Raw genomic sequence first — 12564 nt, forward strand, 5'->3', positions numbered from 1 at the left:
GTTTCACCATGTTGACCAGGATAGTCTCGATCTCTTGACCTCGTGATCCACCTGCCTCAGCCTCCCAAAGTGCTGGGATTACAGGCTTGAGCCACCGCGCCCGGCATATTTTGCTTTTTAACTTGCCAATATGAAAATTCCTTGAGCTATGAATGTCTATCTGTCCACAATGCTAAAGCAAGTAATCTTTAATAATAATCCTCCAAAACATATATAATGTATCATAGGAAAGGCTACCTGTAAGTCTCTCAGCTATTTTGTAAGAACTTGGATATGACAAATCAGTCCTTTTTTATTTTCTTTTTTTTTTCTTGAGATGAAGTCTCTATCACCCAGGTTGGAGTGCAATGGCACGATCTCGGCTCACTGCAACCTGCGCCTCCCAGGTTCGAGTAATTTTCCTGCCTCAGCATCCAGAGTAGCTGGCTTAACAGATGCCTGCCACCATGCCGGACTAATTTTTTTTGTATTTTTTGTAGAGACCAGGTTTTTACCATGTTGGCCAGGCTGGTCTCAAATGCCTGACCTCAGGTGATCCACCCACCTCAGTCTCCCAAAGTGCTGGGATTACAGGCATAAGCCACAGCGCCTGGCCTCAAATCAGTCTTATATTATCGAAATAAAGATTTTTGGTTGGGTACAGACTAGACAATATGAACCCTGACCAATGTTATAGACATGTACAGATATAGAACACACAGACACTGCCTTCTCTCTTACAGTGAATAGCAGGAAAACCAGGCAATGACCTAATTCCTACAGGGGTTAGGGAAAAAACCAGCAATCGAATTAAATCTACACTCACCTCAGCATAAAAATGTACTGACTTACTGTCGGCCAGCTGCAACTGAGACGTAAGTTCCACTATCCTTGCCATGTAGTGATTTTTGATTAAGTCTTCACGAGATTCCACATCTGGAACCTAAATAGAACACAAATACACATACACAGGTGCCAGTGAGATGAACCATTTCTAGAAAAAATAAAAGATAACATTTTGTACATTTTCACTTGAACTTTGATGGGAATCAGTTTTCCTACCCCTCAAACTTCAGAAATATCAGGTGAGTGTATATTCCAAATTTCTTTTGTTCAGCATCCTTTCTATTTCAGAATAAAGTTGTGGCTTCAAGAGAACAGAACTGAAGTATTGGGAAGCCCACTGGAACCATGCCTTCCATCCAGCTTTTATTAGCCACAAACCTGACTTTCAAAATGTCTATCTGACTCCTATGCCTTCCTCCAATTGGAAGAGGGTTGGGGAAAGGGGTATATTAATTGGAATCACTAAAATCCAAACATTCTTGTTTTCTCCAAAATTATCTTAAGACAACACTAATGCTCTTAAACACACTAATAAATTAAACTATTTCTACATTGAACAGTTTGTGGCCTTTGTCCCAGACTGACAATTCTACTAATGACTCAAACAATGACACCCTGTTTAGTTTAAAAACACATGCAGAAGTTCATGATTATCTGTAAGAATAAATACAGCAATCAAAGAATCTACCAGCTTACTTGAACTATATTAACCAGTTTGCCAGTGGTAAGTTGGATGACTTCAGTGTTTATTTAACAGTTCTTTATAAAGTTATGTCTTAGAGCGGTTGGGTGTGATGGCTCACACCTGTAATCATAGCACTTTGGGAGGCCAATACAGGTGGATCACTTGAGGTCAGGAGTTTGAGACCAGCCTGGCCAACATGGTGAAACCCTGTCTCTACTAAAAATACAAAATTAGGCAGGCCAGTGGCATACATCCTAAGTCCCAGCTACTTAGGAGGCTCAGGCAGGAGAATCACTTGAACCTGGGAAGCAGAGGTTGCAGTGAGCCAAGATCATGCCACTGCACTTCAGCCTGGGCGACAGAATAAGACCCTGTCTCAAAATAAACAAATATTTTTTTAAAAAAAATAAAGTTACATCTTAGAATATTTCAAAATTCAAAAGTGCAAACCTGTATCACAGGCCAAATCTGACCCGGGATCACTTGCTATGAGGGCAAGAAAGAGCTACCAGGTAGACTGTTCATCAAGGCCCTGGGGAGGCTTGCTAAGCTATGCTTTCCCGGCTGCTCACTGGGAGGACTAACACAGCTCTCAGCCTCATGTAGAAGGCCAATGAATGGACGCCCAAGCAGAAGCCACACCGTGTCAAATTTCCAAGGCAAGTTCCTCTAAAAGGCAATTACAAAAACAGGCTATAATTTGTTGGTGACTGTCAAAACAGAACCAGAGAAAAGCAACATGGATCCATTGATAAAGGTGGAAAACACTGCCTCCACATTTGACAGAAGTGTCAGGAAAAAACAATAACAATTGGGCCAAGATGGCTTTTGCAGGACTTTGTTGACAGACATGTTGCTAGATATTTACTAAGAAACAACATGATGATGAGGACATATTACCTCACTGTCAGATGACCTGGTTAAAGTCCCAATCTAGAACATAAGGAAAAAAATCTTTTAGAACACAGTATGTACATTTTTCAAGCACAACAAGTCATACACTTTTAATATTTTTTCTTCTTTGTTCACACTATTTTACAGAGCATTGAGGGTACAGTACTAGATCATTCTCAGACTGTCTTTTACTATAGGACATGGATATAGGTAACTGCACTTACTATTTCTGCCATGAGGCAGTAACCAATAATTGTCATCACTAAATCCTCTATCAAAATGCTGATTAGCCATTCCCACTGAAACCCAACAATATCATCTGGGAGAGAGGAGAAGATCAGCTTTTAGCCACATTCCTACATCTATTTCCAAAGCAGTAGCCAAGAAGGGGTAAATTATGATGACCATAGTAATTAAATATTCCAAACAGAAAATGCAAATAGTAAACACCCTGGCTGAAAACTCAAAAGGAGAAGGAATAAATAAATCTACTTTTGATATAATGTTATTATGACTAAGCATAAATTTCAGATTTAAATAAAAACAAAAATGTAATTTTAAACACATTAAAATGCTGCTAGATTTTTTTCTAATTTTTTTTTTTTTTAGACACAAGGTCTCTCTCTGTCACCCATGCTGTAGTATATTGGTGCAATCATAGCTTACTGCAGCGTGGAATTCCTGGGCTCAAGTCATCCTCTTCTCCAGCCTCCTGAGATTACAGACATAAGTCACTGTGCCTGGCTGCTGCTAGATCTTTTTAAAGTTTGTTTCTACAGTTTAAGATTTCAAAAACAGATAGTCATGATTACTGAATTGAGGTTATTGTTCAAGGTGGAGGTGCCACATGTGCTTGGGTACAATGACAAGGAAACTACTGGAAACTCACTGTCGATGGATTCTGTAAATAAGAGCTGACACCCAATAAACAGTCTTAATGTGTTCTAAATAACATCCTCCAGGGTATTATTCTGAACACTAAGAGTATATCAACTGAATGTGTACTAATGAATGTTATGCCCACCTGGCTCTATAAGAGTCTTTGATAAGATCTTTTAACATAGAAGAGCCATAATTTTTCTACTCAATGAAGTGGAAGTAGCAATTATTCTCTTTCAGTTAAAAATTGTTTGCAATAATATTCTAATAATTTAATTTTACATATTCCAATATGACTGCATTTTGTAAACTAAACTGTGAGGAAACATCCATTCCACCTGCTCACCCTCACCCCCTTGCTCCCGGGTTATGATTTGAAAATGTGGTACAGCCCCATGTTCTTCAAAAGCATGGTATTGTATAAATACAAGGAAAACTTTTAACACAGATTATTTCAACATTTTTCTCATATGATACTAACAAGAGTATAAACTGATACAGTCCTTTTAAAAAATAATTTGGTAATAAAAATCAAGGAATTTGAAAATATTCATGTCTTCTGATCTAGTAATTCCAACCCTGAGAATACATCCTGAGGTAATCATTTAACATGCAGAAATAATCTTATACATACAAATAAGATGTTATTTAAAGTAGCAAAAGTTATAAACAATGTCCAATCATAGGTAAACTAAGGTATAATAGATATGGAATACTATGAAATCAATAAGTTTATACTGAGTTTCTCATAATAGGATGTTTATGGTTTGTTTTTGTTTTTGTTTTGAGACAGAGTCTCACTCTGTCACTAGGCTGGATTGCAATCGGGCAATCTCGGCTCACTGCAACCTCCACCTCCCAGATGCAAGCGATTCTCCGCCTCAGCCTCCTGAGTAGCTGGGTCTACAGGTGCACGTCACCACGCCTGGCTAATTTTTCTATTTTTAGGAGAGACAAGGTTTCACCATGTTGGCAGGCTGGTCTCAAACTCCTGACCGCACGTTCCACCTGCCTTGGCCTCCCAAAGTGCTGGGATTACTGGTGTGAGACACCATGCCCAGCCAATGTTTTAACATTTAAGATTTGAAATTTTATGTAGTACAATCTTAACTATATATGATATTTAGTAGGAAAAAAATGTTAACACTAGTGGCTTGATTATTCAGGATTTTTTTTTTTTTTTTTTTTTTTTTTTAGGTTTTTTTTTTTTTTTTTTTTTTTTGAGACGGAGTTTCGCTCTTGTTACCCAGGCTGGAGTGCAATGGCGCGATCTCGGCTCACCGCAACCTCCGCCTCCTGGGTTCAAGCAATTCTCCTGCCTCAGCCTCCTGAGTAGCTGGGACTACAGGCACGCGCCACCATGCCCAGCTAATTTTTTGTCGTTTTAGTAGAGACGGGGTTTCACCATATTGACCAGGATGGTCTCGATCTCTTGACCTCGTGATCCACCCGCCTCGGCCTCCCAAAGTGCTGGGATTACAGGTTTGAGCCACCGCGCCCGGCCTTTTTTTTTTTTTTTTTTTAAATGAAGTCTTGCACTGTCCCCTGGGCTGGAGTGCAATGGTACGATCTCGGCTCACTGCAACCTCCACCTCCCAGATTCACTGGATTCTCCGGCCTCAGCATCCCAAGGTGCTGGGATTACAGGCGTGAGCCACCGTGCTCAGCCTGATAATGTCATCTTATACTTAAAATATATGTTTAAAAATTCTATTAATGCAGCCAGGCATGGTGGCTCATGCCTGTAATCCCAGCACTTTAAGAGGCCGAGGCAAGCGGATCACGAAGTCAAGAGATCGACACCAGCCTGGCCAACATGGTGAAACCCCGTCTTACCAAAAATACAAAAATTAGCTAGGGATGGTGGTTCGCGCCTATAGTCCCAGCTACTCGGGAGGCTGAGGCAGGAGAATTGCTTGAACCCAGGAGGGGGAGGTTGTAGTGAGCCAAGATCAAGCCATTGCACTGCAGCCTGACGCCTGGCAGCAGAGCGAGACTCTGTCTCAAAAAAAAAAAAATTCTATTAATTTAAGCAATGCATTTCAATACCAGCAAAAAACAGAAATGTGTATTGTTCTGTGCTTTTACTTTAAGATTATTGCTATTTTTTTAATTTGAGACGGAGTTTCGCTCTTGTTACCCAGGCTGGAGTGCAATGGCGCGATCTCGGCTCACCGCAACCTCCGCCTCCTGGGTTCAGGCAATTCTCCTGCCTCAGCCTCCTGAGTAGCTGGGATTACAGGCACGTGCCACCATGCCCAGCTGACTTTTTGTATTTTTAGTAGAGACGGAGTTTCACCATGTTGACCAGGATGGTCTCGATCTCTTGACCTCGTGATCCACCCGCCTCGGCCTCCCAAAGTGCTGGGATTACAGGCTTGAGCCACCGCGCCTGGCTCCATCTCTTTTAATTTCTATTGCACTGTGTGCAAGGCAAGACTCCAAGTTATTTTTGGCAGAAATCTGCTTTTGGTAGTTAACCTGTCCTTTGTTACAGGAGTGCTGGCTGTGACCTTTATGATAGGTGGAAAGCTATCAGGTCCTTTCCGCCCCTACACTAACTAGTTGATTTAAATAGCAACTTCTAAAGTCACTAAACCCAAATAAGGTCATTAATCACTTATGGCCCAATAGTGTTCAGTACTAAAGATTTTTCATGTCCCTAGAAATATTTTTCACTTACATATGTTAGAATAGGGCTTTCCTTTGAAAATGTTCAAATAAAAAGATAATCCTAAACTTTCAGCAACTGACATTAACAACTCAAATATTATCAAAATTGTGCTAGCTTCGGTAGCACATATACTAAAATTGGAATGATACAGAGAGTAGCATGGCCCCTGCTGAAGGATGACATGAAAATTCATGAAGCATCCCATGTTTTAAAATTTTTATTAATTTATAAAATATACATATATATGCCGGTGTTAGGAATTCTATCACCTCAGTAAGGGAAGCAGTAAGCAAATGAGTTTATTTAATTTTAATTTTTGGTTTTTTTTAAGAGATAGGGCCTCACTCTGTTGTCCAGGCTGGATACAGTGGCATAATCATAACTCACTGCAGCCTCAAACTCCTGGGCTCAAAAGATCCTCCTGCTTCAGCCTCTGGAGTAGCTAGGACAACAGGGGTGGGCTACCACACCCAGCTAACATGAGTTTATGCCATCTAATTGTTTTCTGACATGGATCAGACACAAGGCCATCTTGGTTAAGAGGGCAGGGCACGGGACCAGACATCCCATCACTTATCAAGTGTGTGACTTCATGTGAGTTATTTCTCTTTGGTCCTTGGCTTCCTTAACTATAAAATGGAGTTATGATATACCTGTAATCTTGTGTGAGGATTGACTAATACTCTGGAAAGTCCTTAGACCTGTGTCAGCCACACGATTACTATAATTACAATGTCATTGTCTGCAGCACACTCCCTGGTCTAGTCTGGCCACCATCAACTCTGCTAATGAAAGTGTAAGAAGGAAGGAAGGAACGAATGTAGGCAATGGAGCTGGGGGAGAAGAAATCAGACACAATGAACAGTGTGACCCCATCATTTGAGACAGACTCTGAAGGAAAAGTCTAAAGGCAAGTGAATGGGGGCAGTATCCTAAATGCCACGTGGGTGGATGTGGGAATTCTTTTGTTTGTTGAATGTCCCTCTCATTACCTCATTTACGTACTGTAGCTTAATGCTAAACCACTGATATGGGGGTAAAAACTGTCATCTTGCCCTATTAGAGCCAACATGCAGGACTTGTGGCTGGGACAAAGACTTGCCTTTGGTGACCACTACATGACTGCCTTGTTGAGCATGGTGACAATTCAAGGTCACCATGACCATTGGTCATGAACATCATGGACGACCAAACTAGGAACTTTTTATTTGTTGATTGCGTTTTTGCTTTTCTAAAAATTTTAATTCTTCTTGTTGTTTTGGGGTTTTTGTTTTGTTTTTATTTTAAAATGTTTCTTATTTTCTATTTTTTGCTTTTCTAAAAATTTTAAGTCTTGTTCTTTTCCTATACCTGCAAGAACAAACAGTAATTCTTTTTTCTCCTCTATATTTTATTATAAAAAATTTTAAACATATAGAAAAGTTGGGGGTAAAAAGTAAACATCTGAATATCTACTATCTAGATTCATTAATTATTAGCATGCTTATTTTGCTTTACTGATCTGGGTGGATGTATTTTTTTCTAAACATGTGAGCATAAGTTGCAGACATTTTGATACCCTACCCTAAGTACATTGAAATCCATCTCTAAAAGGTAAATAATAACATAATTACCATATCTAGGAAAATTCACAATCATCTGAGATTCTGACACTGTTAAGATGCGATAAGGTCTGAAGATAAAATCTGGTTTGTATATTTAACTAGCAGGTATGCTCTGAATTAGGTGGAAGAACCATGACTTGCTCTTCAATAGCATCAGTGAGCTACAGGAGTAAAGTGAGCAGAAAAGTACATGCCTTAGGACAGGATCTTCAAGAAGCACTGTGGCTCTCAAGCTCCTCAAGCTTGTAAAAAAAATGATTGTTAAAGAAAATACACCTAAAAGACTCCCTTGATTATGAGGGTTTTTCCTTCTTGATTTCTCTTTGTCTAGATTTTCCTAATTTTTTACAGTGAGCAGAATAGTATAATTAGAAAACATTTTTAAAAGTAAAAAGTTCTATAACATCCATAGAAATGTTTCTTCACTTTCTAAATCACTGCAATTACCATTAAGGCAAGAAATACAAAGTTGCAAGATTATGTGCCAACATTCTGCCTCACGAAAAACAACCTGTTGGGTTTCTATAGTATATGTATATTACAAAGCTTTATACTCTCTAGGAATGTATCACATAAAATTGGGTAAAAATTGCATTTGTGGTCATTTCTTTTTTATTAATATTACTTGTTTTTGCTTTATTTCACTTTTGGTAGAGACAGGGTCTCACTATGTTGCCCAGGCTGGTTTCAAACTACTGGGCTCAAGTGATTAACCCACCTCAGCTTCCCAGAGTGTTGGGGTTACAGGCATGAGCCACCACTCGTGGCTTCCTGTGGCTGTTTCTCTTTTTTTTGAGATGGAGTTTCGCTCTTGTTGCCCAGGCTGGAGTGCAATGGCACGATCTCAGCTCACCGCAACCTCTACCTCCCAGGTTCAAGCAATTCTCCCACCTCAGCCTCCTGAGTAGCTGGGATTTCAGGTATGCACCACCATGCCCGGCTAATTTTTTATTTTTAGTAGAGATGGGGTTTTCTCCATGTTGGTCAGGCTGGTCTGGAACTCCTGACCTCAGGTGATCTGCCCGCCTTGGCCTCCTAAAGTGCTGGGATTACAGGTGTGAGCCACCGGGCATGCCTCCTGTGGTTATTTCTATTAAAAACATTAGGCATTCGGTCCTTTGATAGAAACATAATAACTCCATATTATAAATGTTTTTATAGAAAAACAGAATCATCTTAAATTTAACTTACTATATCTTTTCCAGGAACATAGTCCTCACCATGAGGAAGTCTCATGTAAATTCACAGGAAATTTAATGATTACTTTTTGAAGGAGATATCCTGCTTACTACCCTGCTTTTTTTCTAAAGCACATGGATCACTCCTGTTATGAACTAATGTGTAATTAAAATGGTTACTGTAGCCTGGTGTTTGTGTCCCCTCCCACCCCTAGAATCACATGTTGAAATCCTAACCTCCAAGGTGCTGGTATTAGGAGGCAGAGCATTTGGGAAGTAACCTAATAGGATTAGTGCCCTTACAAAAGAGACCCCAGGGAGCTCATCTGACCTTTCTGCCATGTGAGAACACCAATGAAAAGACTGGTGTCTATGAACCAGAAAACAGACCCTAACCAGACAGTTAATCTCCCAGCACCTTAATCTTGAACTTCCCAGCCTCAAAAACTGTGACAAATAAATTTCTGTGGTTTACAAGATGCTCAGTTTATGGTATTTTGATATAGCAGCCTGAATGAACTAAGACAATGGTTAATGCTGAATATTAGATCATTACCAATTAGCATTTAAGAGAAAACTGAGGGCAGCCAAGAAGACACTCACTAGACTGGTGCTCTGAATGGGCTCCGACACAGCCTTAGCTGTGGCTTCATCCTGGCCAGCAGCATTTGACACGGCAGCATTTTCCTGGGCCAGCCCAACCAACTGGCCACTACTTGTACTCTTCAGCTTATCTGCAATTCGCTGGTTTTCTTTCTCTAGCTTGATTTTGGCTAACTGTGCTTCCAACATCCAATGTTCTTTTTCCTGCTCCAGTTTAGAAATCTTTTCCAAACTTTGTTGAACCTTGAAAAGTAACAGAGTGTTGTATCTTAGGGAACAATGCAGATAAAACTTAGTGGCCAAAAAACTATTTTACAGAATGTAAACCAAAACTACCCCACAGAGGTAAAAACATAGTAATAAACCTTGACCTTAGAATAGGGAGAGATTTATTAGACAGGATACAAAAAGCACAACCATAAATTGAGAAATTAAACTATAGTAAGATTTAAAAAAAAATTCTCATCCAAAAACATCAAAAGTGAAAAGGAAACACAGAATTGAATTAGAATCTGTAAATCATTTATCTAACAGAGGCCCAATAACTAGAACATACAAAGAATTCTCGAAAATCAGTAAGATAGGCTGGGTGTGGTGATTCACACTTGTAATTTAAGCACTTTGGAGGCCAAGGCGGACAGATCACCTGAGGTCGGGAGCTCAAGACCAGCCTGACCAACCTGGTGAAACCCCACCTTATAAAAAAAAGAAAATCAGTAAGATAGACAACTCAACAGAGAAAAAAGGCCAAAAAAAAAAAAAAAAAAAAAAAAAAAAAAAAAAAAAAAAAAAAAAAAAAAAAAAAAAAAAAAAAAGAAAACCAATAACAGACTTGAACAAGACTATAAACAAATTAAAAGGTATGCAATGTCACTAATTATCAAAGCACAGCAACTTAAACCAACCATTTAATTAAAATTAAAAAAATAGAGAATACAAAAATTGTGGAACAATTAGAACTATAGGTTGGTGCAAAAGTAATTGTGGTTTTGCCAATTTTTTTTTTTGGTGACTGGTTAACTTTAATTTTCAAAATAAATCTGCAGTATTTTGCATGTTAGTAATACAGTGCTGGTATTGACAGGTAAAATCATCATCTGCTTACATAGAAACCTTCATTTAGGAGAACACTGTAGGAGGGGAATGAATACACAATAAAAAGCAAATGTGGGCCAAACAGCAAGCCCTAGAGTGTAACAGGCTGGATGTCAGATTCGAGGATCATCTAATACAACTGCTTAGCTGCCAATCTGATAAAGGGGAAGCTCTCGACCAGGTTACAACCAGAAGGGAAAAACATACTCTGCCTTTTCGTAGACCAGTGGCCATCATGCCTTCAACACCTGGTTGAATCAGTTCATCAACATCAAAACTCAATTCCAGTTCCAAGACACAGGAGAGTTTCACCACACAACCTATTCAGTCCCCCTTTTCAGTGGCCCACCCACAACCCCCTCCTGCCATCGACTCTCTCCCTCCCAAAAGAAGACATGACGTGGCTTTATTATTGCAGACAAGCTTCTTAAGTGGATAAAGAATGCATACAAAATAGCATTTTAACTGAAGTCATACAATGAAGTCTCACTCCTGTTTATTATACAATGAATTAATAAAACAATTATTTCTAGTATATATCTTTTTTTTTTCTTAAGAACTAATACTTTCAGGGTTCTGACAATCACATTCTAGCTTAGGGGTAGGGCCCACATCTGCCCCAACTGAGGACTGCTCCTTGGACCACTGTGGAGGAAGCCTGGGCTGTCTGAATCATGGATTATGACTGCCAGCCCACCAGAGATAACAGATCCCAGCAGGCAGAGCCAGAACCCAGTTTTGCCAGGAAATGCGGACTTCCTCCAAATGTGACCACTATGCTCCCAATCTAGGCCTCAGCAAGGTCATTCCTGGGCTTTCCCTACACGAGTCCTTCCAGTAGTCCACACATAATGCTCTACATATTAAAAACAAACCATTTTGTACTGTGGATAAGAACATTTGTAACAATGTCACAGCTACATATTTTTCTCTACATTGTTTATTGAGACAAACTAATTAAAAGGCACAAACATAGGGCATGTTTACATGGACATTATAACAAACATATACATTAAAAGTGTAGGAATGTGTTGCCTTCCTGCTAAACAGAAAGTTCCTAAGCTTTTATATATACAAAAGTTTTATAATTTAATGTCCTAAAGTACAAAAGATAATTTATAAAATTATTTTACAGTAAGTACTATTTATTTTATTTTTTTACTATGTAGATCAACCCCCTAGAACTGTTTTGTATAATGACACACAGATACCTGTCCCTGATGTAGGAAGTCTGCCTTAGATGCAAGGTATTTTGATGCTTGAACTGACACAGTGGTGTATAAACGGAAATCATCCAGTATGATAGTCAGTCCTGCAAACATTCTGCAAGATTAACACAACTAATTTCCATTTCGTTTAACTGCAGTGATTAAATGAAAAAAAATATATATATATATATATTGCAACTTAAAAAAACAAAAATCACAGCATCCTGGTTTTAGTGAACTTTTTTTAACACAATGCCTTAAAAACAATGTGTGGCATGATGGTGTCAAGACTTTCTGTTTCCCTACCTTTTGGTTTCCACTTTATGTACAGAGATAAAATATCCTGCTAAGAAATAGAAAGCACATGTCTCAACGTGCACAAACATTGCTGGGTTTCTACAAGGAGTGCAGAGAGCTGTCACCCTGAAAACACCACAAAGCTGATACAAGTGTTTTCTCAAAGAAAAAAAAAAGTGATGTCCATATTTACAAAGCTGAACAAATCTGCATGATACTTGATTAAGAAACGGAAGGAGAAATTTAAAAAAAGATACACTCTGCATGTTCTGAAGGGGCATACTACCTAGTTAGTGGTTAGAATAAAAACTGTATACAATTTAATATAAGACATAAAATCTAGTGAGCAACTAACACATCTGTCCCTGTTGTAACATCAACAGGCTCTGATTGGGGGAGAGGGGGCATATCACATCCCAGTGCCTCCAGCGTCTTCTAATTTAAAGTAATATATTTGAACTGTTCCAAAGTACTCTTTGGCTCCTAAACAGGAGTCCCATCAGCCTGTTTGTTAGGAGCCTGCCTGTCCACACACTTGACTTCTCCTGTTAGTTGAGGCTTTTCTTAGCAAAACACAATTTGTAGAATTTTTTTTATGTTTTTTTTTTTGTTTTTTTTTTTT

At 39.0% G+C, this 12564-nt stretch overlaps 1 protein-coding gene and 1 non-coding gene across 7 annotated transcripts in view; one reads left to right on the forward strand and one right to left on the reverse strand.

Moving 5' to 3' along the window:
• The window catches only part of PPP1R21 (protein phosphatase 1 regulatory subunit 21), an 87833-nt gene that overhangs the window by 13707 nt on the left and 61562 nt on the right, over nucleotides 1–12564 (reverse strand). For 5 of the 6 annotated variants that reach the window (XM_017548520.2, XM_017548519.2, XM_037745725.1 and 2 more), the window contains exons 17-19: nucleotides 9343–9585; nucleotides 2411–2443; nucleotides 806–922 (exon numbers count right to left, since the gene is read on the reverse strand). In XM_017548520.2, the coding sequence (XP_017404009.1) occupies nucleotides 806–922; nucleotides 2411–2443; nucleotides 9343–9585 (393 nt within the window). The remainder of the gene's footprint in view (nucleotides 1–805; nucleotides 923–2410; nucleotides 2444–9342; nucleotides 9586–12564) is intronic. The other variant, XM_017548521.2, reaches the window with a different exon arrangement.
• On the forward strand, nucleotides 6065–6168 carry LOC119474093. The gene has a single exon (XR_005203390.1). It is a non-coding gene; the product is annotated as a U6 spliceosomal RNA (small nuclear RNA).

Source organism: Cebus imitator, unplaced genomic scaffold (genome assembly GCF_001604975.1).
Source record: "Cebus imitator isolate Cc_AM_T3 unplaced genomic scaffold, Cebus_imitator-1.0 Scaffold209, whole genome shotgun sequence".
In the NCBI taxonomy this organism is placed as follows: domain Eukaryota; kingdom Metazoa; phylum Chordata; class Mammalia; order Primates; family Cebidae; genus Cebus; species Cebus imitator.